General features: G+C 44.6%; 1 protein-coding gene across 1 annotated transcript in view; it reads left to right on the forward strand.

Moving 5' to 3' along the window:
- The window catches only part of GOLGB1 (golgin B1), a 959,320-nt gene extending 950,401 nt beyond the window's left edge, over positions 1-8,919 (forward strand). The window contains exon 20 of the mRNA XM_069629448.1: positions 4,917-8,919. Within this exon, the coding sequence (XP_069485549.1) occupies positions 4,917-5,051 (135 nt within the window). The 3' untranslated portion in view covers positions 5,052-8,919. The remainder of the gene's footprint in view (positions 1-4,916) is intronic.
- The last annotated feature ends 18,554 nt before the right edge of the window (positions 8,920-27,473 follow it).

The following is a 27,473-nucleotide window of genomic DNA, read 5'->3' on the forward strand; positions in this document are numbered from 1 at the left end:
CCTTAAAAAGGAAGGTTAACATTAGTGCCCATATCAGGGGATCTTCCTTTAAAATATTATTAGTCAGGCCATTGGGGCCGGGGGCCAGAGAGGGCTTACTTCGCTTGATCATATCACACACCAAATCAGTGTTGAATACCAATTACCATTCATCCTTCACTGTACATAAATCACCCGAAGGTCCTACCAGTATTTCACCCTAGCACAAATACAGTTCTTCAAAATAGATAACCCAAGATGCTTCAGATTCTGCATTCAGTGCAGCTATGGGAGCCTCCGCCCCCTTGGGAATTAATAATCTCCCAAAATCCTCTCGAGTCCCTTTTAATCAAGGTATCTATCATTAATTCAGCATCTCTCTGCAATAATATTGATTGATGGCCCTTACAGAATTTATTGTAAGTTTGCTTTCTCTGCTTACTCCGATCTAAAACATTATCGGAGGACATAATTGACCTAATATCTTTGCGCAACTCCCTTTTCTTTAAAGCAAGAACTCCATCAAATGTGTGCACATCAGATCTTTTTCCCACATTGTTATACCCCCTATCCAAATATATTTTTCCCACCTTATCTGCTAATATTTTTTTAAAATTGTCAGCTTTGAATGTGGACAACTTCAAAAAATGTGTCAGTTCAGTGGGGGAACCCATACAGGAGGCATCGCAAGTCTGCTGGACAAGCCTTACAGAGTTTCCTACTCCTATTTCCTCTACTGCAAAATTGGACACTGCGTCAATGTCATTGTCAGCAAATTCAATCATGCTAATATCGTTTATATTCGTCCTGCCAATAACTGCAGTGCCACCTCCGGAAATAATAGATCAAATTTCAGTACTGGCGCCAGACTTGGAGAAGAAATTGGTAATTTTATGGCCAGCTATTGGAGAAGTTAACTCCCCCACAGAAGAAAAGGAACTTGTAGAAGGTTGACACAAAGATGTTGATTTAAAGCGTGAAGATGGCTTGCTAATACTCTGCGTTCCATTTTCAAGAGGTCTGGATTTAGGATCACCCAAGTCCGACATTATTTTCTTCCTCAGTTCGTACAGGGTGTAATTCCTCAGTCCTAGACACATCCTCTTCCAATTAGACGAGTGTTGTTGTAATTGAGGAATATGGATAAATGTTATTTCTGATGCCCCAGCTTGACTACGCAGCCTGGAACTACAGGCCATTGCACAATTGGGAGAAACATGCAGTCCGTAAGAACTGAAGTAGCGAAGATCAAATTCAAGATTTCAAAAATACAATTGCAAATGGAGGAAATAGGCAGTTATCTCAGAGGGGGCGTGAGAGTCGATCCGGATCAATCTATCCAGTCTGGCCTAGTTCCTGAATGGCTAAGACACAACAAATTGGCAGGTTTTGCTTCTGCAAACCGCGTGCAGCATTAAAATCAATAAAACAGAGTAGGAATTCACAATTATTTCACTCCACTCCAACTCAGCGCAGTTCCAATATAGCTCTGGAGTTTGAAAATTGTACACAGGCATCAGCAGAGAACCACTGCCGGGTTTGCATACACAAACACTGTTGGGGTGCCGAGTGCACTCACCAAATGTTCCTACGTGCCTGCTAGAGCTCCACCAACAGTGATCAACTGGCCTCTTTCCAGCCAGAGGAAAACCTTTATGCTCCGTGCCCCACCAAGGCCAAGGGGTCCTGGGATCCCAGGGGGTCCGGGGAACGTTCTACAGAGCTTCTCCTGCAGCGTCTCGTGTCTGCCGAACAACCGGCTTCTTGACTCGAGGAAAGGACCCACCGGACTCTGTGCACCGTCCTCTCTCGTCCTCTTCCATCACAACCAATTCCAGTTACACCCCAGACATGGCCTTGTTGGGCGTCATCAGTGAGGAGTAGCTTCTCTGTAAAGACGTGGGAACCCATGAAGGTGACTCATGGCAGTTTGTTGGACAAGAAACAATGACATACCAGCAGAAAATGATCCCAGGGTGGGGACAACGGCTGGAGGCACCCTCTGACATCGCAAGCAACATATTAGGTGGGGTGTTGGTGTCCCAGCACCCTTCTAGGTGACAACAGTAACCTGCTGCCTAGCAAAAGATCCTGCCGATAAACTGCCCAAGAAATTGTTTCAGCATGAAAGGCTCGACCCAGCAGATGAGGAGGCAGCAGGAGAATTTAGGAAGCCCTGATTGGAACTCTAGGATTTAAAACCCTAACCCTGGATGCACCCAAACCTCTTTGGGGCCAAGGCTGACGACTCCCTTCAAAAGTTCCATTCATCCAAAGTGTTAAACCAGAATTTCTATTTTGGTTATTGTAGGGCCACTTTTTGAGGCTTCTTAATTTTGCCTTTTCCCCCTGTCTTTTTTGGTTCCTTTATCTCTTTTTGGTGGCCAGAGGGACTTCTCCTGAAGTGCCACTGCTATTAGATCCCTTTTTACCTTATATAAGGTATATCGTATTGGGTCAATCCTATGGCATCCATTAACAGGTGTCCCTCGGGCTCCCTATTTTTGCCCTAGGGTGATGTATCACCCCCACAGACGTTTTACAGAGTATGTGTACTTTAGGTTCGACTTCACCAGATGTGCAAGCCATGTTACTGCATTGGTAGCCAATGTACCTTGTTGGTAGCCACTGCGGCACATGCTTTAAAACAAATAAAATCCTCCTCTGCGGTTTTATGTTTCAGGGCTTCCTTTGTTCTAGGTGACCATGAGGTGTCGTCAAAATGGCTGTTACAACTATGTGGGCTCTATGTGTACCTATCATGGCAGCCTCTATATTGATCTTAACTGATTGAGGCCAGTATAGGTCTCTGGACTATCCCTCTCACTTCCTGTGGGAGTGGCTAAGGCTGAGTGGCAGTCCTACCGACCTACCATTATGACCCTCCACTCCCAGTGAGTGGCTAGAGTTGAGATGGATTTCCAAAATCAGCCCTTGGGGAAGGATTCTGGGAGGCCACCCTATCAAGGCCACCAGGGAAGACATTGAGAGGTTAGCCAAACCCAATCAAGGTAGGGTAGCAGAGTGGCAAGGCTTAGTCTCAGGAACGGTGTGAGATTGGCATAGGGCTACATTGAGTCCACACAGAGCAAAACCAGTCATTCTAGTTAGACAGGTAAGTTAAAAAAATATACAATAGTTTATTAGGCCTTTAAAATGCACACTAGGCAAGTAAAATCTTTAGTCAAATATTGTTACACCAACACTAACAAAACATACATATGTATCTATTCAATGAAAGGGATGTTATGGTTACAAGTAAAACCGAAAACCCCCAGAAATTCCCCAGTTAGGGTAAGCTAAGCAACCATAACTCACACCACCACTGTGCACTGCTAAGACTAACACCCAGGACATCATAGACGACATCACAAATCTGTCCAGCGGTTTGGTCTGTAGGCATGAGCAAAGTTGTTTTCCATTGCATCTAGGAGGATTTCCACAAATTCTGGGCCCCCCTTCTCTATAACTGTACCCCACCCTTGACGAAACCACACCAGACTATGCAGAATTATTACGAGGGGGCCATATACTTTTTTTGCAAAGTTTTGTGAGGATTCGTCTGGGGGTAAGGGGGGTTAGTTATAAACCGCCCAAAAAAAGCTCTTTCTATGAGGTGAGCAACTTAACCATAACTACATGGCCGCTACCACAGGCCATGTAAAATATATTGGAATTGAAACCGTATTACAGTTTTAAAATCCTGCCTCTTCTAGTGACTGGTCATTGCTCATGTTAACATCTTTTCCTTTCCGAAAATGGCTCACAGCACTCGTGTTCTTAAGCCTGTACCATTTAGAGTATAGATGTATGTTCATGATGCCTAGAACCTTCTCCCTCTGCCGCCAGCCCAATGTCTCACAGCTTCTATAGCTTCTGTGTCCAAATGCACTGTCTTCTACCTGCCATGTTATATTTGCAAAATTCTAAATGTGGAAGGGAAACCCCCGGATGCACACTGCCCCTAAACAGAAGGGGAGTGTACACAGGACCCTGTAAGTAGGGGAAGAAAATATACCATATATAAAGAGACAGGGTGAACTAAAGTACTAACCAACAGTAATCCTTAAGTTTGAAAAATACTCACAAAACATACATTTTATTCAATCTTCAATAATACATGATAAAACCACATACAATAAAAAGCAAAATACTCGTGACAGAAAAAAGGGAAAGACAACCAGTGGTCACAATTTTTCTAAATACCAGTAAATGGAACAGATCAGGTTACCCCTGAATTTCTTTTGCCTCAAAGACCAGGATTGTTTAAGGACTTGGTTTTCTTGAGAGACAAACACATCTGTAATAGAACGGAGTTTACCCTTATTTGTTGGACTGAAGAAATTCAGAGGTAACCTGATCTGTTCCATTGACTGGTATTTAGAAAAATTGTGACCATTGGTTGTCTTTCCATTTTTTCTGTCACGAGTATTTTGCTTTTTATTGTATGTGGTTTTATCATGTTTTATTGAAGATTGAATAAAATGTATGTTTTGTGAGTATTTTTCAAACTTAAGGATTACTGTTGGTTAGTACTTTAGTTCACCCTGTCTCTTTATATATGGCATGTTATATTTGCTCCAGCTCTGGTCCCAAAATATACATCTCCACTAAGATCACTGAATCTTGTTAGCCAACCAAGGTCACCTTCAGTGATGTGTTATTTCACAACTGAAACTAGTCAACCTGCGTAACTGAGCATGGAATGTTTTTTCACTGCAAGACATTTTCTTCCAGCCTGTCTCACTGATTGTCAAATTGATCAACCCGCAATCCATGTGACTTAAAGTTATGTATTATTTCTTCTGAGTAACCTCTTCCATTGGCAATTATTCTTTCACCCCAAGGCAAACTTTGCCACTGAGAACAATGTATGGTTTCTCTCGTGGGAAGGTTGTGTCACTAAGTGATTTGTTGTTTCTCGCCTTGTTTTACAGACTCGCAGCAACTCCAGAGTGAAGCGCTTAATGCAGTATCTTTTCTATTCCCGAACGCGGACACCTCTGTTGGTCACTGCATACCTGTTGACGGTGCACATCCTCCTTGTTCTGTGTTTCATAGGTCGATTGTGATATCCCCATGATATAAACACTAAGTGACTCAAGCTTATCCTCATTTTCTCCCCCAAAACCAGGCACTTGGCTCGACCCACCTGACATTCTGCATAAGCCCCTGCTGCAGCTTGGTTGGACAAAGAGACTTTGAGCTAAGTGGAAGACTGTTGAGATCGCAACTAACAGGAGTGATCACATGACACAGGATGTGCTTGTCAAATGTTGGAAAACTTATACTGGATTCAGAGATGGATTGCTGGACCAGTTTGATTTGTAGATCTTCTTAAGAATAACTGACAGAGCTGTGCCATCAGCTAGTCTGTGAGAAGGTCTTTGCCGGGCAAAAATACATTGCAATTAAAGCAAAGCACAATTGTGTGCAAGGAGCCACTATCAAGTCTCTTCTGAAACACATCACTCATCACAGCTGCCTGTGGCATTCTTCCAATAGGGAAGAACTCAAAAGAATGAAACGTGATTAAATTAGTGCCTCTTCTGAAGACATATGGCCTTGAAACAGAAGTCCTACACCATTGTCTGCATAAGTGGCATTTCACTGTGCCTGAGGGGTATGATACCTGATGCAGAGAGGATTGTCTCTGCATCCAGGTCTCAAGGTGTGTAGCAGCAGCTGTATGTGAAATTGTCGCTTCATGTGGCACCCAGCTTGTGTGTCAGAGCTCATGCACATAGATTTTTTGCAGAATCTTGTGGGAACTGTGGCAGCATTTGGTGTGATTGCATGTAAGAACTTTCAGGGGATTGTGGCTGCATTTCGTGGCTTCGGTGTGTGTGTGTGTGGGGAGGGGGACTTGTGCATAGGGTGTTGTAACCTCCCTTGAGGTCCACAGAATGCATTAGTTCCTGCAATGTGGGCTTTTACTTCATCTACGGTTCAGTGTCTGTGAAAACTTGTGCACAGCTGTAGAACATCAAAGTACCTTTGGGATGTGTGGCCGTGTACGCCTAAATGGCTGTGACTGCATCTCATTCCTAAGGCATATGTGGGAGTATATGCCCAAGGTTACGGACATTTTTGTACGAAGAATGGCTTGATACTCTGGTTTGAAGGTTGTGTAAGAGCATGCACACAGGGCTGTGGCTACGTTTTGTGCTTGAGGCATTTGAACGCTTGTGCTCACAGAGCTATGGTTACATCCCACAGCCAGGGTGTTCAAGGGCTCATAACATATATAGGAGCTGCTGGTGAATCTGGTACCTAGTACGCTAGGGATTGTGGCTGCACCAGGTGCCTTGACATGAGCTCCTCTGTGTGCAGGGACATAGTTGCTTATGAGATCTGTGATCATGGGGTTGTGTTTGCATCTTGTGCCTGGTGCATTTTAAAATGGCATTTAGGCATTAGGTTGAGAGTGACATCCCATTCTGTAATCTGGAAAGCATAATCTAGATGCAGTTATTGGTGACAAAACTGACATTCCCAAATCCCACACCAATGCGATTTCATCTTAAGAAATGGATTTTGGAGATCTTATTAGCAGGGAATCTTTAATAAAATCAGGGTATTTTATATTTTTGTTACATTCAGGATTTTCAACTATGGTTGGGGTGGGGGATTCTGTAGGTTCGGGGCAGTGACTTCTTTGCAGAAATCTATGACGTTCAATTACAGTCAGGCAATCTCTCACTCATGTTGCATTAATTACTGAAAAGGGAAAATGAATAACCAGATTTGGGAAGGAAGAGTTGAATTTCCATTCAGTTCCAGACGTGTTCTCTTAATAAGACTAGTATTCAAGGGTGGATTATGGATTTCACCCAATTGCAGACATCCTTTGAAATGCTGGAGGATAGGAGGGGTTAGGCTTCAATGTTCATCTATTTCCAGCCATCCTCTGACAGGTGGGGGAGGTGAATACATTACAGGTTTTATTTTATTTAAGGCTTCCTGAAGGAATTGTCTCCCTCTGGTCCATGTGGTTCTCACCTCACTGCTCCAGGGATGGAAACTTTTAATCACCTCACAGATATGGGTAGCATGCAGATACTCATTTGGTAACAGTTCTCTGATGTTGGACTCCAGCATCGGAGTCTTATTTGCTAAAAATGTTCTATTTGTTTTATTATAGTTGTTCATGTTGTTTACCAGCAGATTGACAGTGAAAATCTGGGCATCATTCTGTTGGTTAGCATTTTATAGTAATTATGATTTGACTATGATTTTATGGTCTTGAGTGTTATAGGGTATTATTTCTCCCCACAACACTCAAATTACAGGACATGTGTGTTACTGACAATGGGTGGTCTGATGTCATTGTAGCATTTTATAGTAAGTAACATTTCCTTAGCCTTCCCTATAAAGCGAGTAGATACTAGCACTGACGCAGCTCTACATAGGTTGTTCTGTGTACGCTGACTGGACTGTGCCCTGTATCCGATCAGTCACACCTTTTATAGCAGATCATCTGTGAGGGGCCTCATTCAATGTATGAGTTTGTAACGCAATCAAGTAGGGTCTCCTTGTCAACTGTTTACGTGGAATTGGCCCAAAAGGGTTTGCCACTCTGCCGAAGGAATACGTTGCACACTTCCATAATGTGCTCTTTCAGTTGTTGATAGGTGTTCAGTCTGGTGGGTAAAGTGATGTTTCGAACTTCAGTAACTGGAACTATCAGTGCTACCCTTCGAGTGTTGTGACAAGCATATTGGTGATGTTGCCATCTCTGTTGAGGTTCCTTACACTTCCCTGTAAGCCTTCAACTACAGAATCTGCATTTAGTGACAACATTAAAAATACAAGACGGTACAAAGTAATCAAGTGTTCCTATTTTTTCTACAAGACTCAAATAAAATCACTTATCTTCAAAAAGAAAGTTTATACTCATACATTATAGAGAAACATCAAAACACTATAAATGGTGATCACAGCAGCTTACTCACAGCTGTAATGCCTTTGAAGGTCCCAGCCCATAACAGTGATGGGTGTTCTGATCTCAGTTTCTGATCTCAGTCCTAATCGTCACATGAAGCACCAAGGAGTTGTTGTTGTTTGCACCCTTCGCTGTCTCCTCATTTTTCTGTGCAACTGATGCAGCACGTTTCCTGTGTCTGTTATGCATATCCTTCTGCAGAGGTCACACCTCACGGTCTCTCCATGAATTAGACCATAATGTCTGTAGAAGTCATATTTTGGTGTTACACCATGGACCAACTATAACTCTCTGGAGATCTCTCATTTTCTATCAGTCAGATCTTACTCATTTGAGGTCACAAAAGACTCGCTGAATCCACCACCAGTCAGTCGGCCATAAGCCCTCCTTGGATGTAATAACTTAACGTAGGACAAAATCCTCTGATAGGTCCTAATTTAGGTCCCAACTCAGAATGCCTTCCTTTATCATAGTTTTGTGTTTTTCTATGGGCAAGTTAGATCCTTAGGTGATGTCTCCATCAGACAAGAGATGCCAGTGTTTGTGTGCATCTGTTTGGCATTGTGTTCGTTCTCTAAAAGTCATAGCAGCTTTCCCATTACATATTTGGACAAGTCCAAGAAATGTGTCCACACAGAAACCTGCAGCGCACAGAAGATGTTAACCTGGCCATCATACAAAAGTGTCTTCACAAAGTGTAAACTTCCAGTTGATAGCTTGTACTTGGACGCAGTGAGAGAAGCCTAGTCCCTTAACAGCACAGTGAGCACTGTCTGGCCTATCACCCATTCCAAAGCAATTTAAGCCATGTGCAATTCTAACTATCCCAACTGTAAATTTGTCTGTTCAAAGAGAAGGTGACGGGAGAATCCTTCACTATTTTATTCTATTATCTTATTATTATTATTATTGTTAATAATGGTGACCAAATTGTTCGCTTATGGCATCCCAGAAGGTTCTATTCTCTACAAAATAAAAATATTTTTCAAAGTGTAGTCTTGTGATGTCTATAAATAATGTAACACAGTTGACTTGTTGTGGCCATTCATACGTGGGACTGTCATTGTGGCTATGTTTTGGGTTGATAGTTGTGCCTGCATGTTCAGATCGTTGCAGATAGTTTATGCAGCTGTATGCTAACCATGGTGTGTTGGCTACTGTGGCTCGTGGCTGCTTTAGTATGACCCTTGGTGTGGTGTAACAATAGCAGCAGTCGTTTTTTAGATTGTCAGGGTCACAGTTCATATAACACCTGTGGTGATTGATATGCAGCTGTGCTCATACCTAGTTTGACATTCCATGCTGCAGTGTTCAGTGGGTAATGCCCAGTTTCATCTAAATGCATTTCCCGGCAGACCGCCTTTCCCGAACCGCAGCCTTTCGGGAAATAGCACGTGTGTTATTCATGCATGTTTGGAGGAAGCGAAAGTGCTGGAGGCATGACGTGAGAGGTAAGGAGGGGATCTCAGTTGGAAGGCTGCAGCAGAACGGCAGAGGTGTTACTTGGTGTTGGGTGAGGGGAGAGTCAAGGGACGGAACCAAATGGGGCCTTGAGGGGGATCTGAATTTTTGTGGGTATCTGCCGCAGAAGATGAGAGAAATAGGGATTGGGGTGGGTGGGGGAGAGAACATGGATTGCAGCGGTGTCCTCTGCTTAAGAGTAGGGAATGTGGAGGGTGGGGTCAGGCAGTGAACAATGTCTTGTCGCAGCAGGAAAGCTGGGCCGAGGAACACAGCTTTGACAAAACTAGACTGCAACAAGACTACATGGATCCATTCAGTAACATGGTGACTGTTCGTTCAACAGTATTGATAGTCTGGATAGTTGTGTTAATACTAGAGTTGAGAGCCCGCATAGTTACATTGATACCTGGGCTGATATTTGATCATACTGTATCACAACCTTAAGTGACAGTTTGGTCATTTGTAATCATACTTCAGGCAACCATACATATGGCTTCTGTTGCATTTGGGGTGATGGTGTTATGGCTGCATTCTTGCCATGGTTGTAGCACCAGACGAGGAAATCCCGCTTCCTCACACACTTTCCTGGGATGGGCAAAGCCATGTAATTGGATTGCGTTCTGCAATGAACTCATGGTGGCAACAGGAAAGACAGACACAAGTGATCACGGTTCAATGGTGTTTATTAAGATGTATAAATGGGTGAGAAGAACGCCTAATCTAAACCTAAATCTAAGATGGGAGCAAGCTAAGACCATCAAATAATAAGGCAATGCTAGTGGCGTCTTGTCAAATAAAAAGGGCATATACTAAGAAAAACGATTGCCAATCCTTACCGCTAAGTTACGAAATAGTGTGGGATAGTGTTCACAAGAAAAGAAAGAAGTGTTCACAAATGATAAGTCAGGATGTTATTGCCGGGTCTCCCTTCCCAACGTTTTTAGCACGGGACAAGGCGGGACTCTTGAGCACAGCACACTCCTGGGCTGCTCCAGCACTAGGTTACAGTTCCTTTCAGCAGTATCAGGGCCTTCTGTTGCCAAGTCTCTTTCATACAGATCTATGTGATCACTGAGACCACACATAATTGTGACGGTCGAAAATGCTGACTTTTTTTATTTTTATTAAACCCTCTTTGCACCACATAGATATGCGGGGGGAGACCCCCCGCAGCCTCCCATATTACTATAATATCCCATACCCCCCCACATATATATGTGGTGTAAGAGGGGTATAACATTATTTTTTTTTAAAGTCCGCATTTTCGGCCGTCGCAATTCTCAGGTGGACATTTTTGCACGATTCCTTTCATACAAAGTCTCTTGCCTCAGAGGGCCTGACATGCCATAAACAACAAAACAAACGTTCCTTTCAGTAACCTTCACGTCGGTTGTTTTCTCTTCACCCCTGGATCCCCCTCAACCGGGCTCTGATGTTTCTGCCAACGTTATCCTCCCTCAGTCAGGTTTCCTACAGCATTTCTTTCAGAACATCAACAACTTGTAACATTCAAAAACCTTAATGTCTTTTTAAATAACCCTTCATTGTGGACATCCCTCACCCAGGTTCACGCTTATCGTCGCAATAGTCACAATGTTCACGGGTGTGGTATGTTTTGCTCTCATTTGCAGGCATCCCACAGCCGGGTTCACATTTGCCAGTTTAACACAGTTAACTTTGCTTTATCACAATTACGGGATTCACTTCCCTTAGCTTTCCTCTTGGTTATGAGTGAAAGACTTTCGAGTGTACAAGGGATTTTACTCGACCCTTGTATGTGCACTTTGACCTCTTACGCCGGGCTCGCCTAGGACCTCCTGGTAGCTGTAGATTTAACAAAAGGGGACCAACTAAAGTCTTTCGAATAAGCAGCCACGTGGTGCTGGACCACTCTGTAGCTGGCCTTTCCCTGAGCTTTAAAAGTTCAGTAACACACCAGTTCTTTGTTCACAAGGTCTTCCCATTCCATTCATATCATGTAGCTGTTTGCAACCTTGGTTCAACACAGCTTGATCTACTATCGGTTCTCCTTCCGACTCACCGTCTGTGTTGAACTCCTCAGCATTTCTGGTGTCTCGAGTCAAGGATGATGTTACTATGGTAGTAAGCGCCTCTCTCCACCTTGGTTATCAGTGTGGGAGAGCCCTGTTGACATCTGTTACAACACACGCTAGCTGAATTCCTGTTCTTATAATTCCAAGGGCACTTCCTTCCTTGTCGTCCTTTCAGGTCCTGCCGCCTTTCTCTTCCTTTTGAACTGCCGTCCTGGAACAACCTTCTCATGCGTTTTGCCTTGCTCAAAGTGTGCTCTTGTGCTCCACCTTTATTCCTGTGGGGAAGGGAAAGGGCTGTCAGGTATGTAGTTGTCAATTGCCTGACTCTGCCTGACCCTTGCATTAGTCTGTTGTCTTTCATGGTGCAAGAAAGTGTTTGTGTCGGAAAGGGGGGCGGGGGGTAGAACTTCTGAATAGCCCATGGGGTAGGATGGGGAAAAGGTGTTATAAGGAAGGGGGTACCGCAACAGACCCGTCGGTGTCCCACTCCCCGAGGACCCCCCATCCTGGTGATCCACCGCCAGGAACGGGATCCAATAGCGATGGCCGTGTCCTGGCCACCTGGATGACAGATCCCCGGGGACTAGCAGGTGAGACACATTCAAGTTTCTCACATACCCTTCCTCCATTCAATGTAGCCTCATTTGTTTCACAGGGGAACCGGCAAAGGAAGTCTAAATTTCCCTGGTCTTTTCCTTTTCGGTGTTCCACAGTGAAACAATAGTGTTGCAGGTCTAGAAACCATTGCATGACCCGAGGGTTGGAATCTTTACAATGGCTAATCCAAACTAGGGGCCAGTGGTCTCTAACGAGTGTGAACTTTCTTCCTAATGGGTAGTATCTAAGATGGATAATGGCCCACTTGATGGCCAGGGCCTCTAGTTCCAACACAGAGTCATTTTCTTCACGTGGGAAAAGCTGGCGACTAGCAAATAAGAAGAGGTGTTCTAATCCATCGAATCTTAGGACAGGAATGCCCCTAACCCTGTAAGGGAGGCATCTGTCTGTAATATAAACTCTTTAGAGAAGTCGACTACCTTCAGGATTAGGTTCTGGCACAGAGTCTGTTTTACGGTGTTATAACATATACCATCCTTGTCATTCCAATGAAGTTTCTGGGGTTCAGCATTCTTGAGTTTATCTGTCAGCCTAGCTGTTTTGTCCAAAAAGTTGGGGATAAACCTATAGTAATATCCTATTAACCTGAGAAAGGCTCTAAGATCTATTTTGGTCTTGGGTGTTGGTGTATCTAAGACGGCTTACACCTTCTCATGTTGAGACTGTACATTCCCATTCCCTACAAAGAAGCTGAGGTGTTTTATGGCTGACTGGGCCAGTCTGCATTAAACTGGATTAGCAGTTAGTCCGGCCTGTCTGAGGACTTTCATGATGGTATGAAGATGGAAGAGATGGTCCTTCCAAGTCTTAATATAAATGACAATATCGTCAATATAAACTCCACAGAAATCAGAATAGGGTTGCAGGATTTTATCCATTAGGCGTTGGAAAGTGGCTGACGTGCTGTGGAAGCCAAAAGGGAGAACTTTGAATTGAAACAGTCCTAGGGGCATTGAAAATGCAGTCTTTTTCTTATCTGGCCCATGTACGGGAACTTGTCGGTACCCTTTGGTTAAGTCTAGGGGGGATAAAAAGGTGGCTGCTCTAAGTTTATCAATTAGGTCATCGATGCGTGGCATGGGATAGGCATCGAAGTCAGAAATGGCATTAACTTGACGGAAATCTATGCAGAATCTCCAGGAACGGTCAGGTTTAGTGACCAACATGATACGAGAGGACTATGGACTTGAAGAAGGCTCGATAATATTGGATTTCAACATTTTGTTTACTTCCTCAATCAATATCTCTTTACTGGCTTTGGAGGTCTATACGGTTTTAAATGAACCACTTTTCTCTTAGGTGTTCTAATATAGTGGTATGTGCCTTTTACTCTTCCTGGTTCTTCTGGTAATACATCTGGAAATTAGGTAATTACATCTTTTAGATCTTCTTGTTGTTTATCTCTTCTGGAACCAGACAGGCTAATACTTTGGCATGGGTGGCTGACGGGTTCTCTTTCCACTCTTTCAAGAGATTTACATGATGCAAATGGACCTTCTGTTTTCTGTCCAGTTGGGCTACTTTATAAGTACAGGTTCCCATTCATTCTAATATCTCATAGGGTCTGTGCCACTTGGAGACAAGTTTGTTTTCTGAGGTGGGTAAGAGGACCAGTACTTTCTGTTCTATGGAGAATGATCTTAAGCTCACCTTCTTGTCGTAAGTGGATTTTTGTTGGCTCTGGGCCTTTTTCATATGAGTACAGACTAGATCTCGAACCAATTTCCTATGTTCTCGCATTCTGGTGGCAGTTTGCGAAATGGGAATGGGTGCCTCTTCTCATTCTTCCCAGGTTTCCCAGAGCATGTCCACTAGCATGTCCAGACTTAATACCATAGAGCAGTTCAAAAGGGGAGAAACCTGTGGATGCCTGAGGGGTTTTCCTTACTGCAAATAGTACCCAAGCGATCATCCAGTCCCAGTCTTCCCCATCATTGTCTACCAATTTTCGTAGAATTAACTTCAGAGTTTTATTTAATCTTTCTACCAAGCCATCGGTTTGGGGATGGTACACAGAAGTTCGCAAGGTGGTAATATGGAATAGCTCTTTTACTTCTGTCATAGGCTTACTCATAAAATTCGAACACTGGTCGGTTAATATTTTCTTGGGAAACCGACCCTGGAGAAATACGATAGGAGGTATTTAAGGATTTGCTGTGTGGTATTATTTTGCATTGGGAATGCTTTGGGATATCGGGTTGCATAGTCCACAATCACAAGGACATATTTGTTGCCTAGCCTGGATGTTTCTAGAGGTCCAATTATGCCCATCCCGATTCTTGAAAAAGGGACTTCTTTGATCGGCAACGGGTTCAGAGGGGCAGGTAATGGGTTGTGCGTGCTGGTCTTCTGACATATTTTGCACGTCTGGATAGAGGTCTTTATATCGGCGTGAATACCTGGCCAGTAAAACTTCCCACTAATATGTGCCTGGGTTTTAGGTTGTCCTAAGTGCCCCCATGTAAGATGGGAATGCGCAATCTCCAGTACAACCTTTCGGTGGCTCTTGGGTATTACCAACTGTTTCTTTACTAAGCCTTCCGTAGATGTCTCTCTTCCATAAAATAACCTTTGTTTTAAGAAAAAAAGGGCTACCTTTCTCTATGCCTTCTCCTTCTGGAATAGCTTGTAGAAAGGCTTCAGCGAGAGCTGGATCAATTCGCAGGGTGAAGGCTAGGTCAGGATAGAGGGTACGCTATTCTCCCTTCCTTTGTTCAATGTTAAAAGGTTCATCAGCTTCCCCGAAGCCCAAGGTAACTCTTTCTGTTTCGTCTGGTTCACTTTCTTTAAACTGCGTAAATAGAGCCCTTTTCAAAACTCCTTGAGCAATTTGATCTCCACAACGTACTTCAAAGGGGATCTCACCATGATTCTGTAAGAGAACCTTTACATCTCCCCGGAAGTGGGGATCGATGATACCTGCTAAAACGTCTATCCCGAACCACCACGAAAGGCCAGATTTTGGTGCCAACCTTATGTAGCACCCCAAAGGGGTGATTAAGACCAATCTGTAGGAATCATTTCACTTTTTCCAGGGGGGGGGTAATAACTTCCCTACTGCTACAGATATCAAAACCTATCGATTCCTTGTTGGCAAATGGAATGGTTAGAAGCTCTCTGACTAAATTGTAGGGTTTCCCAATTATTTCAATTGAGTCACGTGCCACTACTGACACCATATGTAAGGAACTCATGGTGGCAACAGTAAAGACAGACACAAGGGATCACAGTTCAAGGGTGTGTATTAAACTGTATAAATGGGTGAGAGGAACGGCTAATCTAAACCGAAATCTAAGATGGGAGCAAGCTACGACCATCAAATAATAATAAGGCAGTCCTACTGGCGTCTTTTCAAATAAAAAGGGCCTAAACTAAAAAAAATCTTTATGGCTAAGTTACAAAATAGTGTGGGATAGTGTTCACAAGAAAAGAAAAGTGTTCACAAATGATAAATCAGGATGTTATGGCCGGGGTCTCCCTTCCCCACGTTTTTAGCACAGATCAAGGCGGGACTCTTGGGCACAGCACACTCCTGCACGAGCTACAGTTCCTTTCAGCAATATCATGGCCTTCTGTGGCTAAGTCTCTTTCATGCAAAGTCTCTTGCCTCAGAGGGCCTGACGTGCCATAAACAACAAAACAAAAGTTCCTTTCAGTAACCTTCACGTCACGTGTTTTCTCTTCACCCTTGGATCTCCCTCAACCGGGCTCCGATCCTTCTTGCAACGTTGGCCTTCCTCAGTCTGGTTCGCTACAGCTTTTTTTTCAGAACATCAGCAACTTGTAACATCCAAAAATCTCAATGTCTTTTTAAACAACTATTCATTGTGGACATCCCTCAGCCGGGTTCATACTTATCTTCACAATGTTCATGGTTGTGTTATGTTTTGCTCTCATTCGCAGGCATCCCTCAGCCGGGTTCACATTTGGCAGTTTAACACAGTTCACTTTGCTTTATCACAATTGCACGATTCAATTCCCTTAGCTTTCCTCTTGGTTACAGGTCAAAGACTTTCAAGTGCACAAGGGATTTTACTCAACCTTTGTATGACCACTTTGACCTCTTATGTCGGGCTCTCCTAGGTCCTCCTGGTATCTGTAGTTTTAACAAAAGGGGACCAACCAGAGTCTTTCGAATAAGTGCCCACATGGCGCGGACCACTCTGCAGCTGGTCTTTCCCTGGGCTTTAAAAGTTCAGTAACACACAAGTTCTTTGTTCACATGGTCTTTCCATTCATATCATGTTGCTGTTTGCAACCTTCAGTCAACACACTCGGTCTACTATTGGTTGTCCCTCTTACTCACCGGCTGTGCTGAACTCCTCTGCGTTTCTGGTCTCTGGAGTCCAGGACGGTACCACGGTAGCAAGTGCCTCTCTTCACCTTGGTTATCAGTGTGGGAGAGCCCTCTGCACCGTTGACGTCTGTTACACCACACGATAGCTGTAGTTGCCGGTCTTATAATTCGTTTCACAGAGGCTTTGTGGGTCTGGGTCAAAAAAGGGCAAGGGCACTTCCCTCCTTGTCGTCCTTTCAGGTCCCGCTGCCTTTCTCCTCCTTTTGAACTGCCACCCTGGAACAACCGCCTCCTCATGCGTTTTGCCTTGCTCAATGTGTGCTGTCATGCTCCACCTTTTATTCCTGTGGGGAAGGGAAAGGGTTGTCAGGTGTGTGTAGTTATTGTCAATTGCCTGACTCTGCCTGACCCTTGTGTTGCGACATGTCAGGTAAACGCCTCCAGTATTAGTCCTTTGTCTTTCATGGTGTAAAAAAGTGTTTGTGTCGTTCGGGAAGGGGTAGAACTTCTGAATAGGATGGATGGGGAAAAGGTGTTATGAGGAAAAGGGTACCATGTCTCACCCGTCGGTGTCCCACTTCCACTCCCCGAGAACCCCCCTTCCATGTGATCCTCCTGCACTGGTCCACCCCAAGGAACTGTATCCAAAAGCCATAGCCGTGTTCTGGCCACCTGAATCACAGATCCTGGGGACAAGCGGGTGAGACACCTTCAGGTTTCTCACAGTTCACTTAACAGATAAAAGACAGGTTTTTTATTTTATCATTTGCTATAAGTTGCAATTGCAGGGTGACTGCAATCTCAAAAACAGGAAAGTTAATAAAATGCAGGTTCCCTAAGGGGCATGGGTCAGAATCAAAACCCTTTTATTTTATGAGTTAACTGCATGGATTGGAAGAGGGGTAAATGAGGGTTTGTCACTGGTGTGAGCTTATTGATCTTTAAAACATGGAACTGTTTATTTGCTGTAGAACTTTCTGGAGACACATCAGTATGCTTGTTTCTAAATTTATATTGCTCCCTGTAGGCAAAATCCTCAGCTGCCTGGTTAGGACACTAGAATAATCTTTATTGCAAAGAGAACCATCATTTTCTCTGAAAGTGATATTAACATAACCAAAGGCTCTTCCTTTCAGAATTACTCTTGCATGACCCTCACAGACTACCTCCACTACCTGCCCGGGGATGTATACCGAAGCATGCTTGCCAAAGAGATAAGCGTTTGCTTATCGCACGCAAACTGAATGTTGCAGGTTCTACTTCCTCCTGCCTGTGGAGGCTGGCCAACCACAAGAGAAAGTCTTTTTATGCTCGATTTACAGTCACTATTGGCTTTATTCGCTTGGGTGATTCCTTTTTGGATGTTTAGTTTCTTGCTGTGATCAGCACTGTTGGTACTTATATTGTGACTGCAGCAATACTTGGATTTGATTTATTATCAGTTTAGTACCATTTGTGCGCTTACAGTCCTTCAGAAAAGGAGAAAAGTCACTTTCAGACTTGATTGAGGTATTTAGATTAGGTTTATTCCTTATGTTGTGCAGATTCGTTGTATTATATTCCATACAATATTCTATTAAAAAAAAAAATCAAAGTTGGTTTTACAAATGGATTGTATTTCCTAAAGTCAAAAAATAGGTCTGTATTCATTTTATACATTATATATTGTCATCCCTCTCGACACATGTTTCCCCATAGTTTATGCTATGGTTCACCAGGAGCGAAAAAGCTGTAAATAAACAGAATGATGAAAGGAAAGTTTTTTAGGGGAAAAAGTAATAATTTACAGAAAGATGAAAGAGGACACTTGGTTGTTAATAACTGGAGGTTGAAATAAGGACAATGGGCAAGTGTCCTCTTTCATCTTTCTTATTACTTTTTCTTCCCTAAAAAACATTTTTTCTTTCATAATTCTGTTTATTTACAGCTTTTTCTCTCCTGATGAACCATAGTATAAACACAAGAGAAAGTCATAGAAACTGGAAGAGGAAGAGTTCACAGGGGCGTGGGGGGGAGGGGGTGCACTAGCCCGGATTACCAAGGACGCCATACTGGCAGTCACACTATTTTCAAAATGATGGCTACACCACTTGTAAGCTTAGAGAGCGGAATTTCTGGTCTTCCTATCTCCGTTCATAATCACCTGGTGGGTTTGTAGTCCACACATGCAATATCAAATCTATTAATACGCTTGTACTGTTTTCACAACTGATAACGCACAATCACTTGGCTTGGCCCTGCAGCTCTATAAGGGAGACACAGCAGTTCTGTAGTGTTGGAGGTAGGAGTCTGTGTGGAGTTGCAGAAGCAGAGATGGTGGAGCAGCAATGAGGTGGTAGAGGAGAAAAGATCAAAGGTTTGAGGAGGTAAGGAGTGAAATATCAAAGAAGGTGGGGAGGAGAGAGGAGATTGGAGGAAGGGACGAGAAGAGAGTAGATAAGCAAATGTATAGAGGAAAGAGAAAGAAGGTTGGAGAAGGTGGATTGCAGAAAAGAGAACAAGAAGTGGAGGGGAGAGAGTAGCAGAGGGGAATGGAGGAGGTAGAAAAGAGAACAAGGAGTAAGAGCGGAGCCATGATAGTGTGTGGCAGTGTGGTGAGGTGGATACAATTGAGAGGGATATCATTAAAGAGTATCGGAGAGGATGTGAAGGAGAGAAATAACTTAAGAACGTAAGGATGCAGCAAGAGAAAGGATGAGGTGAAAGAAAAGATATGAGTAGGGCAAAGGAGAGGGTAGAGAGGTGGAATAGGGAAAGGGAGTAAGGAAGAAAAAGCTCCCCAAACCTTGGTTCTAAGGAGATTTGTGCAGTAGCGGGAAGACCAAAGGTTGCAAACTAACCTTCAGGGCCCACCAGACAAGGTCACCCAGTAGCACCAGGAGGAAGAAGTTTGATAACCCTGAAGTGTCACAGAGCCAAATGTGTCTGATGTCTGACGCTCCTTCCCCCCATCAAGATGACTCATCACACACGCCAACACTTTCCCAGCTCCACGTGCCAGTCTGTACATTGACCCACACATCATCTCCCACCTGGCGCCAACTCGGACCTCACTTGACTAAACAACCCTGCATTTACCTGCGTAGCTACGGCCCCTGGTTCATGTATCCCCGCTGGAGTTTAGGGAGACCTCAACACGGCATGAAGGGCCACCGTGCCCAAACACTGGCCGCCGCCATCTTACCTGTATCGCGCATGCACGGGAGACTGGTGTTGGGTCTCCACGCATCCGTGATGCAAGGGATGCCTGTGGGGAGCCATGGCAAACGCACAGAACACAGTGCTGTTTTTCCCAGGCTGCAACAGCCTGGGAACCTTGCTCCTCTCGTCTTAATGCTCTCTTGTTGGTAGTGTCCTATCTGCGCTCCACTGTTATTTTCCCGATCTTTCTGTGCCTGTCCTTCACCTACCTATCTGTTTTCTTTGCTGCCTGTTCCTGCCTTTGTCACCTCCTGTCGTTCCCTTCGTTCCACTCTCCCTGCCAGTTTTGTTGCTTGTGCTTTCTGACTAGCTTGCCTCTGGGTTATGTGAGAAACCAGAAGGTGTCCCACCCGCTAGTCCCCGGGGATCTATCATCCAGGTGGCCAGGACACAGCAATCGCTTTTGGATCCAGTTCCTGGGGATGGACCATTGCGGGAGGATCACCTGGGTTAGAGGACTTCGGGGAATAGGAATGGGACACCGGAGGGCGAGACGCAGTATCCCTCCCCCTTTTACACCCTTACCCCATCCTAGCAGGTTGGATTTGTGGGAATTGCCACCCCCCCGCTCCCTTTTCCGTCACCAACACTTTAACACGGACAACCCGCTATGGGAGAAAACAGACTCACACTTGAGCAGTGTGCCTGACATGTCCCGCTACTATGGTCAGGCGAAGTCAGGCAATTACTGACAATCACTCACACCTGACTTCCATTAAACATCACCATGCGGATAAAAGGCAGAGCACGAGAGCACATTCTGAGCGAGGCAAAGCACATGAAAGGAACAGCAGTTTCGAGTCGGCAGCCGAACGAGGGGAGAAAGACAGGAAACCAAGAATTGTTTGCAAGGATGGAAATACTCTTGACCTTTTCAGCAAGAAATTGTTACTTTCCAGAAACCTTTGAAGCAGAAAGCCTAAGGCCAGGAAACCAGACTGAAGACTCCTGCATTGTTTGTTTTTTGTTTGTTTTATTTATTTCTATAGCGCACCTTAACCCAGGGGCATCTGGGCGCATATCTTTGGACTATTAGGCCAAGTGTATTAGATGATCTGGTGGCTTGTGTAGAGGGATTTAATTACCATTTTTCTGAGAGGTATAGGGGGGGCCGCATGATTGAGTGCTTTATAGGTGAGGGACATAGTTTTGAGTTGAATCTTGTCTTTGATTTACAGCCTTTTATAATGTCTACTTGTTTCAGATATGTGAGTTCTCCTTGAGATGCTCTGGGCTGATCTGAGCGCATTGTTTTGCAAGATTTGTAGTTTATTGAGCACATATTTACTGGCTCCCAAATATAGCCCATTGCAATAATTCAATTTGGACAGTATTAGAGCTCTGGCGAGTGTAATGCAACTTTCCTTGGAGAGTAAGGGTTTGCATGCCCTGATTAGTTTCCCGGTATATGCAGTGCAGATGCTGTGGCGTTCACCTGTTTATGTAGATTTAATTTGGCGTTGAGATAGAAACCAAGTGTTTTTACCTCTTTGGCCACTGGGATCTTGTTTCCATCGGTATTGAAGGAGTTATAGTCTGAGTTCAGTTTTTTAGATTAGCTGTAGAGCCTACTATCAGTAATTCCGTTTTGTCCTCATTCAGGCAGAGACCGTGTGTGGCCATACAGGCCTGAATGATGAGATACATTTTGTTCACTAATGCTACATCATCTTAGTGAAGATGTTGTACATAGTGGGTGATAGACAGGAGCCTTGTGGTACTCCGCATGTGATGGGAATAGGGTTGGCTGCTGCTGAAGGGGAGAAGACTTGCATAGTCCTATTATTTAGAAAGGATTGAATCCAGGTAATGGCATTCTGGGAAAAATGGGCTGCAGATGCGAGGTGGTTGCATAGTACCTTATGGTCAACCAAGTCAAACGCTGGTGAAAGGTCCAGTAATAGTAGTAGGGCCATTTTCCCACAGTCCTTTAGTTCGTCAATCTGAGCTTTTAGGTCGATGAGCGCCATTTCGGTCCCATGTTGAGGTCTAAATCCCGATTGACGAGTCCCTAGGATGTAGTTAATCTCAAGATCTTCTTGGATTTGTAGATAGGCTACTCTGTCCAGGGTCTTTAATAAGAAAGGGACTGTGGTAATGGGCCTATAATTTGTAGGGATGGTTGGGTCCAGAGTTTATTTTTTAAGTAGGGTATAATTCAGGATTCCTATAGTTTATTAGGTAATATACCTGACGTAAATGAGGCATTGATTAGTTTGGATATGAAGGGTGCTAGGTCTCTAGCAGCATCTTTAATTTTTTGTGCCAGGCATCTGTGTTAGAGATACCGAAGGCCCTCCCATGTAACCAATCAAGGTGGGGAGGAGCGGCAGCCAGCGCGGTATCATCCTTGGTTCCAAGAACAAAGAAGCATTGGAGAGATCAACACAGCCGGTGAGTTGGGGAGACCGATATAAGACCGGTCTGTGTTGAAGTCAAGGTTGCAAGAGGCAACATGGTACGACGAGTGCTGGAACAAACATTGTTAAATGCTTGTGATGAAAGACGCAAGTAAAACTAAACTGCTGATGAATGCTTGACCTTGAGAAAGAAAGATACGATACCGTTGACAGAGTTGTCCGGCACTGTGAATGTGCTCAATCGAAGGTCTCTGTGTGGTATCCCGCCAAGAGAAATGAAAGTAGAAGATTGATGAAAACAGCTGTGTGAAGTGAATCGAAGTGGTCCTGCGACGGTTTAAGCGAAACCCATCGCACAATTGAAAGTCTTTGTTTTTGATACTAAGAGGATCTGAGCCCGAACGAGGGAGATCCATATCAAGAGGATCCAATTGCGAACGAGGGAGAGCCATATCAAGAGGATCCGAGCCCAAATGAGGGAGATCCATATCAATAGGATCCAAGCCCGAATGAGGGAGATCCATGTGTAAACATTATGATAAAAGGGGGTCTCCGCCTGAAGAAGGTAGACCCATGGTGAACATTGAAAGTGGGAACTGTGCAAATGTGAAAATCATGATAGGAATGGAACTTTGAGATTTGTTTGTTACGATAGACCCTCTGCAATAAGAGACTGTTATCACAAAAGAGGCTTTGGCAGAAGGGCCTGATGTCTGTGCTTTCAACTGTATCCTCGTGGCCGAGAAGCTAGAGTGTGTGCAAAGCTCGAAGGTGCAGCCTTGTCCTTGCTGAAAACGTGGGCAAGGGAAATCAACTGCTCAACCGTCTTGACATATTATTTCTTGAACACTTTTCTTTGTTGCATACATTATTGTCCCACACCATTTGTTATTAGAAGTAAGGATTGGCAATAGCTTTATTAATAACGGCCCTTTTATTTTGACAGAGACTCAACTAGGGCTGCGTTATTATTATTTGATGGTCGTAGCTTGCTCCCATCATTAGATTTAGGTTAAATAGGCGTTGAACCAACCCACTGAAGTTCAATAAACACCCTTTAACTGAGATCACTTGTGTCTGTCTTCACTGTTTGATACCATCCCTTCCTTACAGTTACACCCCTGCCAGTTCATTTCTGCCCAGCCTGTTAGTTCTTGTCCTCATTCACCCTTGTCTCTCATCTCTTTGCCCCAGTTGAACCGTGCCTTGTGTCCTGGCCATCTGTCTCCTTGTTGGCCTCTCACCACCTACCAGTCAACCCAGAAGACCTACCGTCTCAGTTGGACCATCTCTCCACCATCTTATCCAACTCGTTCATAGAACTAGATTCCCTTGTCAATTCTTGCACTTTTCTTGTACCATCCAAATAAAGGGAAAAGCTCAACGGTGGTGCAGGGAGTCAGTCCATTGTACCTAGGTCACCACCTCCTGGGTCCTTTGAGCCAGTTTCCTGTGTCTGAATAGTAGCTCAGCGATCTTTTCCAAGAGGTTGCAACAATGCCGCCTCGAGAAGAATCGGGTACACTGCACAGGCGTAATGCAGTGCTTGACACTCGTTTCAGTTAAACAAGTAAAGAATGACTAAATTGACATCCTAACCAGACCTGTGACAACAACCAAAAAACGAATGAATGCCAAGGAACAAGTGCAAGACTCAATACATCTAAGATAATGTGAGGGACTGTTTACCACTAAGGTGCCATACTAATTCAGGAAAGAGGGGGGAGGACTGAGGACAACGATCCCAAAGAGATAAACTGGACCGATTTGTAAAAATCCCAAAACCCTTGTGTACCCAGTTAAGCTTTTACTCCCTGTGTAGTTTACTGTGTGAATAAAAGGAGAAAGTGAATCCATAGTTGGAATTGTGTTGTCTGTTGATTTTGCCCATGACACTTATAACTTCACCAATTGGGGTTTTCAGTTAATGATACCCAGTCAGGCCTAAGCCCATCACAAACAAAACAATTACTCTTGGCATTTTAAACATGTAGCAAGCACTAGCTAATCCCTCACTAGAAAGAGTGCAAGACTTATTAGCCAAAGTTTCCAGTTACCAGGTCCGAACTTGGATAACAGTCAGAAAGGTTAAGAAGCTGTTGGGAATGATTGCTCCTGTATTTAAATTGTTCCGTATGTATGCCGGAATATGGACCCTTTACAACAGTGGTTCACAGACCAATGGTGGCAAGTGTCTGGGCAGATCGGAGAGTGTGCCGTACGGGCGGACGACACTGGGACACAGCTGCATATTTACGGGTGGCTGAGCTGTCCAACCACCATACCTGATAACGGTGTCAGCACAAGCTTAGAGCGCGCTGCATCCATGGAATGTGGGTGCTGACATCCATAAAGAATTGTGATTGCACATACTTCAGGCCCCTGTCTCTCCTCAAACGTCAGGAGCCACATCTTCATCCAAGCACAACGCCTAACAGGTGATCACAACCTCCTGGCAGACAAGCTAAGAGAGTGCTCCTACAAGAACACCAGTGGAAAATCAGCAGAAATACACTCAAAACAGATTTTTGCAGTGTGGCGTCAGCCTTCAGTGAATCTGTTTGCAACACCCCAGAACGCCAAATGTACAACCTTTGCGCCCAGTTACCCACAGGATAGTGGAGCGCACTATAGATGAATTGGTTAGAAATATTTATTTACGTACCTGCCCCACACCGGAGACCTCTACTCCACAAAATAGTATACAAACATATAACTGTTATTGCACCCAATTTGGTGAGACAAAAGTGGTACGACCACCTCATGAGGATGCCGGGAGATTATCTCAGGGGCACTGTGTTTGTCTTGGAAGCAAGACAAAGCATAGAAACACAGGTTCGAATCCTAAATCTAAAAAAGAATTCTAATTATTTTAAAAATTATAATTACCAATCAAGCTCTATCCAGTTTCAAAATGTACTGACTCAACCACAAGCTCAGGTAACATCCCACACACAATGAACTTGGCAGCATGACGCGTCATAGAGTTCGACCATTTGTACTTGTCACCAAGATTCAAGGAAATCTTGCGAGGGGTTACAAAACCCAGCACTAGGTATTGCTTCTTTTATAAATGGAAGTGGTTTGTAATCTGGTGTTCATACAAAAATATCAGTCTTGTTGACTGTTCAAGCAGATGTTACCATACTTGCTGTACCTCTTTTACTCATTCACCACGTCACAACATAAGGTGTCCTTGTGCAAGGTGCCTATCGTCAAAGCTTTTATGGGGGCTTCAAATCCATATACCCAGCAGTGGCTCATCCTCCACCCGGAGGGAACCTTAATATAGTTCTATAAAGCTTCATGAGAGCCCATGTCGAATCAGGGAGCTCGCAAAGTTGCACTCCTTATAGCTGGCACGTCCATCAGGGGGATATTTGAACTTCAAGACCTCTCATCACAGCTGCATGTCACCGCTCCTAGGAGCATGGTAGCTCACAGGACTTGTGCAATGGTCACATGGTGCTAACCATGTGACCTACCAAATAAAAGGGACGAGCCAGTTCGGGCTTGTCAGTCGACCAAGGACTTGACTCCTGCGTTGTCATTGTCTGCACCTTTCTGGTGCAGCGCAGCATGCAGAGGACCTATCTGCGTGGCTCTGCATTCGGACGGTGCCTCTGCTGGGCAACACCATCCCACTTGATGTCTTGCCGTGTGATCATGGCCATTGTTGCAGCCCTGTCCTGGGTGCTCCCAGAGCCGAGGCTGCTGTCTGCTGTGTGCCCCCAGCCACGGTGTCTGATTCCGGTGATCCGGAATCTGCAGGGTGCTACCTGCGGTCCATCCTCTACATGCTTGCAGAGCCATTGTCTGGTGGGTGATCCCGGCACTTGGTGTGGCCTGTCCGGAGGCAAAAGGGGCAGGCCGCCACAATCACTATTCATAAATAGAAAGTGGTTTAAAATACACCCACATTTTTCAACCAAATACATTCCAAAATTCTACGTTAATCAGTCCATCAAATTACTGTCACTCTTTCCGAACCCACAAAGTACGGGAGAAAAGGCACTTCACACGTTAGATGTTTGAAGATCTATAATGTTCTACCTTAGGAGGACCAAAGTCGTTCATAATACGAGCCAATGCTTTGGTTCCTTTGCAACAGGGAGAGAAGATGGTGGCCTGTTAGCTCTGTTAAACTTTGGCTCATAAGTCACCCCGGGGCTCACTCACGTGCAGCATATGTGCAAACCTAGCGTTTATTGTAAATACTGTTAGAAGACATTTGTAAAGCAGCAACATGGAATTCAGTCCACACATTCACGGAACACTGTTGTGCTGATCCACAGGTGGCCCAAGCTGTCTTGAAATATCGATTTGCAACTGTACCCTCAGCTCACCCGCCACCTTCTTCTGTTTACTGCTTTCTAGTCTAAGCAAAACATGTGAATATAAACATTACTTACCTAGTGATCGTCTTTCTGTTGCTTGTATTTGCTTGCCCACATGCGCCTGCCCTGCCACCCCTCTCCGAAGCAAGGGAACAGTACAAAATAGAGCAACACTCTCTCAGTATATGCATGCGTAATGTCAGAAAAACAAACAATCTGAGGACGTGGATGTGTGAAAGGTAATAGGTCATGCAAGGGTGCAGAAGGAGAGAGACGAAACAGGTGGCATATTTGTTTGAGCTAGACATGGGGGGGGCCAGTGGGGACAAATCCCCCCCACAATTTTAAGTGGGGGGATATAATGTCATTTATCCCCCCAGCGTATGTGTTTGGTGTGTCATGCAGGGATCTGTTTTTGAAGTGGGGGGAGGGGCTGCTTACTATGTATGCTGCCCTCTACACCCTTGCCCCCAAAGCATGGGGGCAGTACCCGGGGGCAGATGGGTGATCTGCCCCCAGGGAAGGGGGAAAAAAAGATTCTTTTTTTTTTAAACATAGTTTTGGGTGGTTGGGTGCGGGTGGGACCATTAGCCACCAGGAATTGCAAGGGGGATGACCCTCTTCCCTCCCCACCCTAAGTGGTTGGGGGCACCTTATGTAGCCCCCCCCCCGGGGGCAGATTTCTGCCTCTAGGAAGGGATACATGAGATGCCTTCCATCCACTTGGGGTGGGGGGGCACTGCAAATATTGGCAGAGCCACCCCCCAAGCTTGGGGCAGTATGTTTTGCCCCCCCCCCCCGGGGGGCATATGGCCACACACATGTGCCCATCTGCCCCTAGGAAAGGGGCAAAACAAAAATAAAACAAATTATATAACTTGTTTGGGGTGGGTGTGGAAAGGGGGGTGACCCTCTCCCCCCACCCCAAATGGATGGGGGGCATCTCATGTAGCCCTCCCTGAGGGCAGATTGCTAGCACAATCTGCCCCTAGGAAAGAGGCAAAACAAAAGCAAAAACAAAGAAAATGATAACTTGTTTTGGGTGGGTGTGGGGGTCACTAAACCACCATGGATGTTTTTAGTGGAAAGGGGGGGTGCCCATGGGTGTCTTCTTTTTCGGAAATGCATGGGGTTCTCCGTTTTCCTTGGTGGCTTCGACACCCTAGGCCCAAATCTGTCGGTTGTCCACATGAGAAAAATCCATGCAGACAGAAAAGC

The sequence above is a fragment of the Ambystoma mexicanum genome, chromosome 12 (genome assembly GCF_040938575.1).
Source record: "Ambystoma mexicanum isolate Mex_15411 chromosome 12, UKY_AmexF1_1, whole genome shotgun sequence".
Taxonomy (NCBI): Eukaryota; Metazoa; Chordata; class Amphibia; order Caudata; family Ambystomatidae; genus Ambystoma; species Ambystoma mexicanum.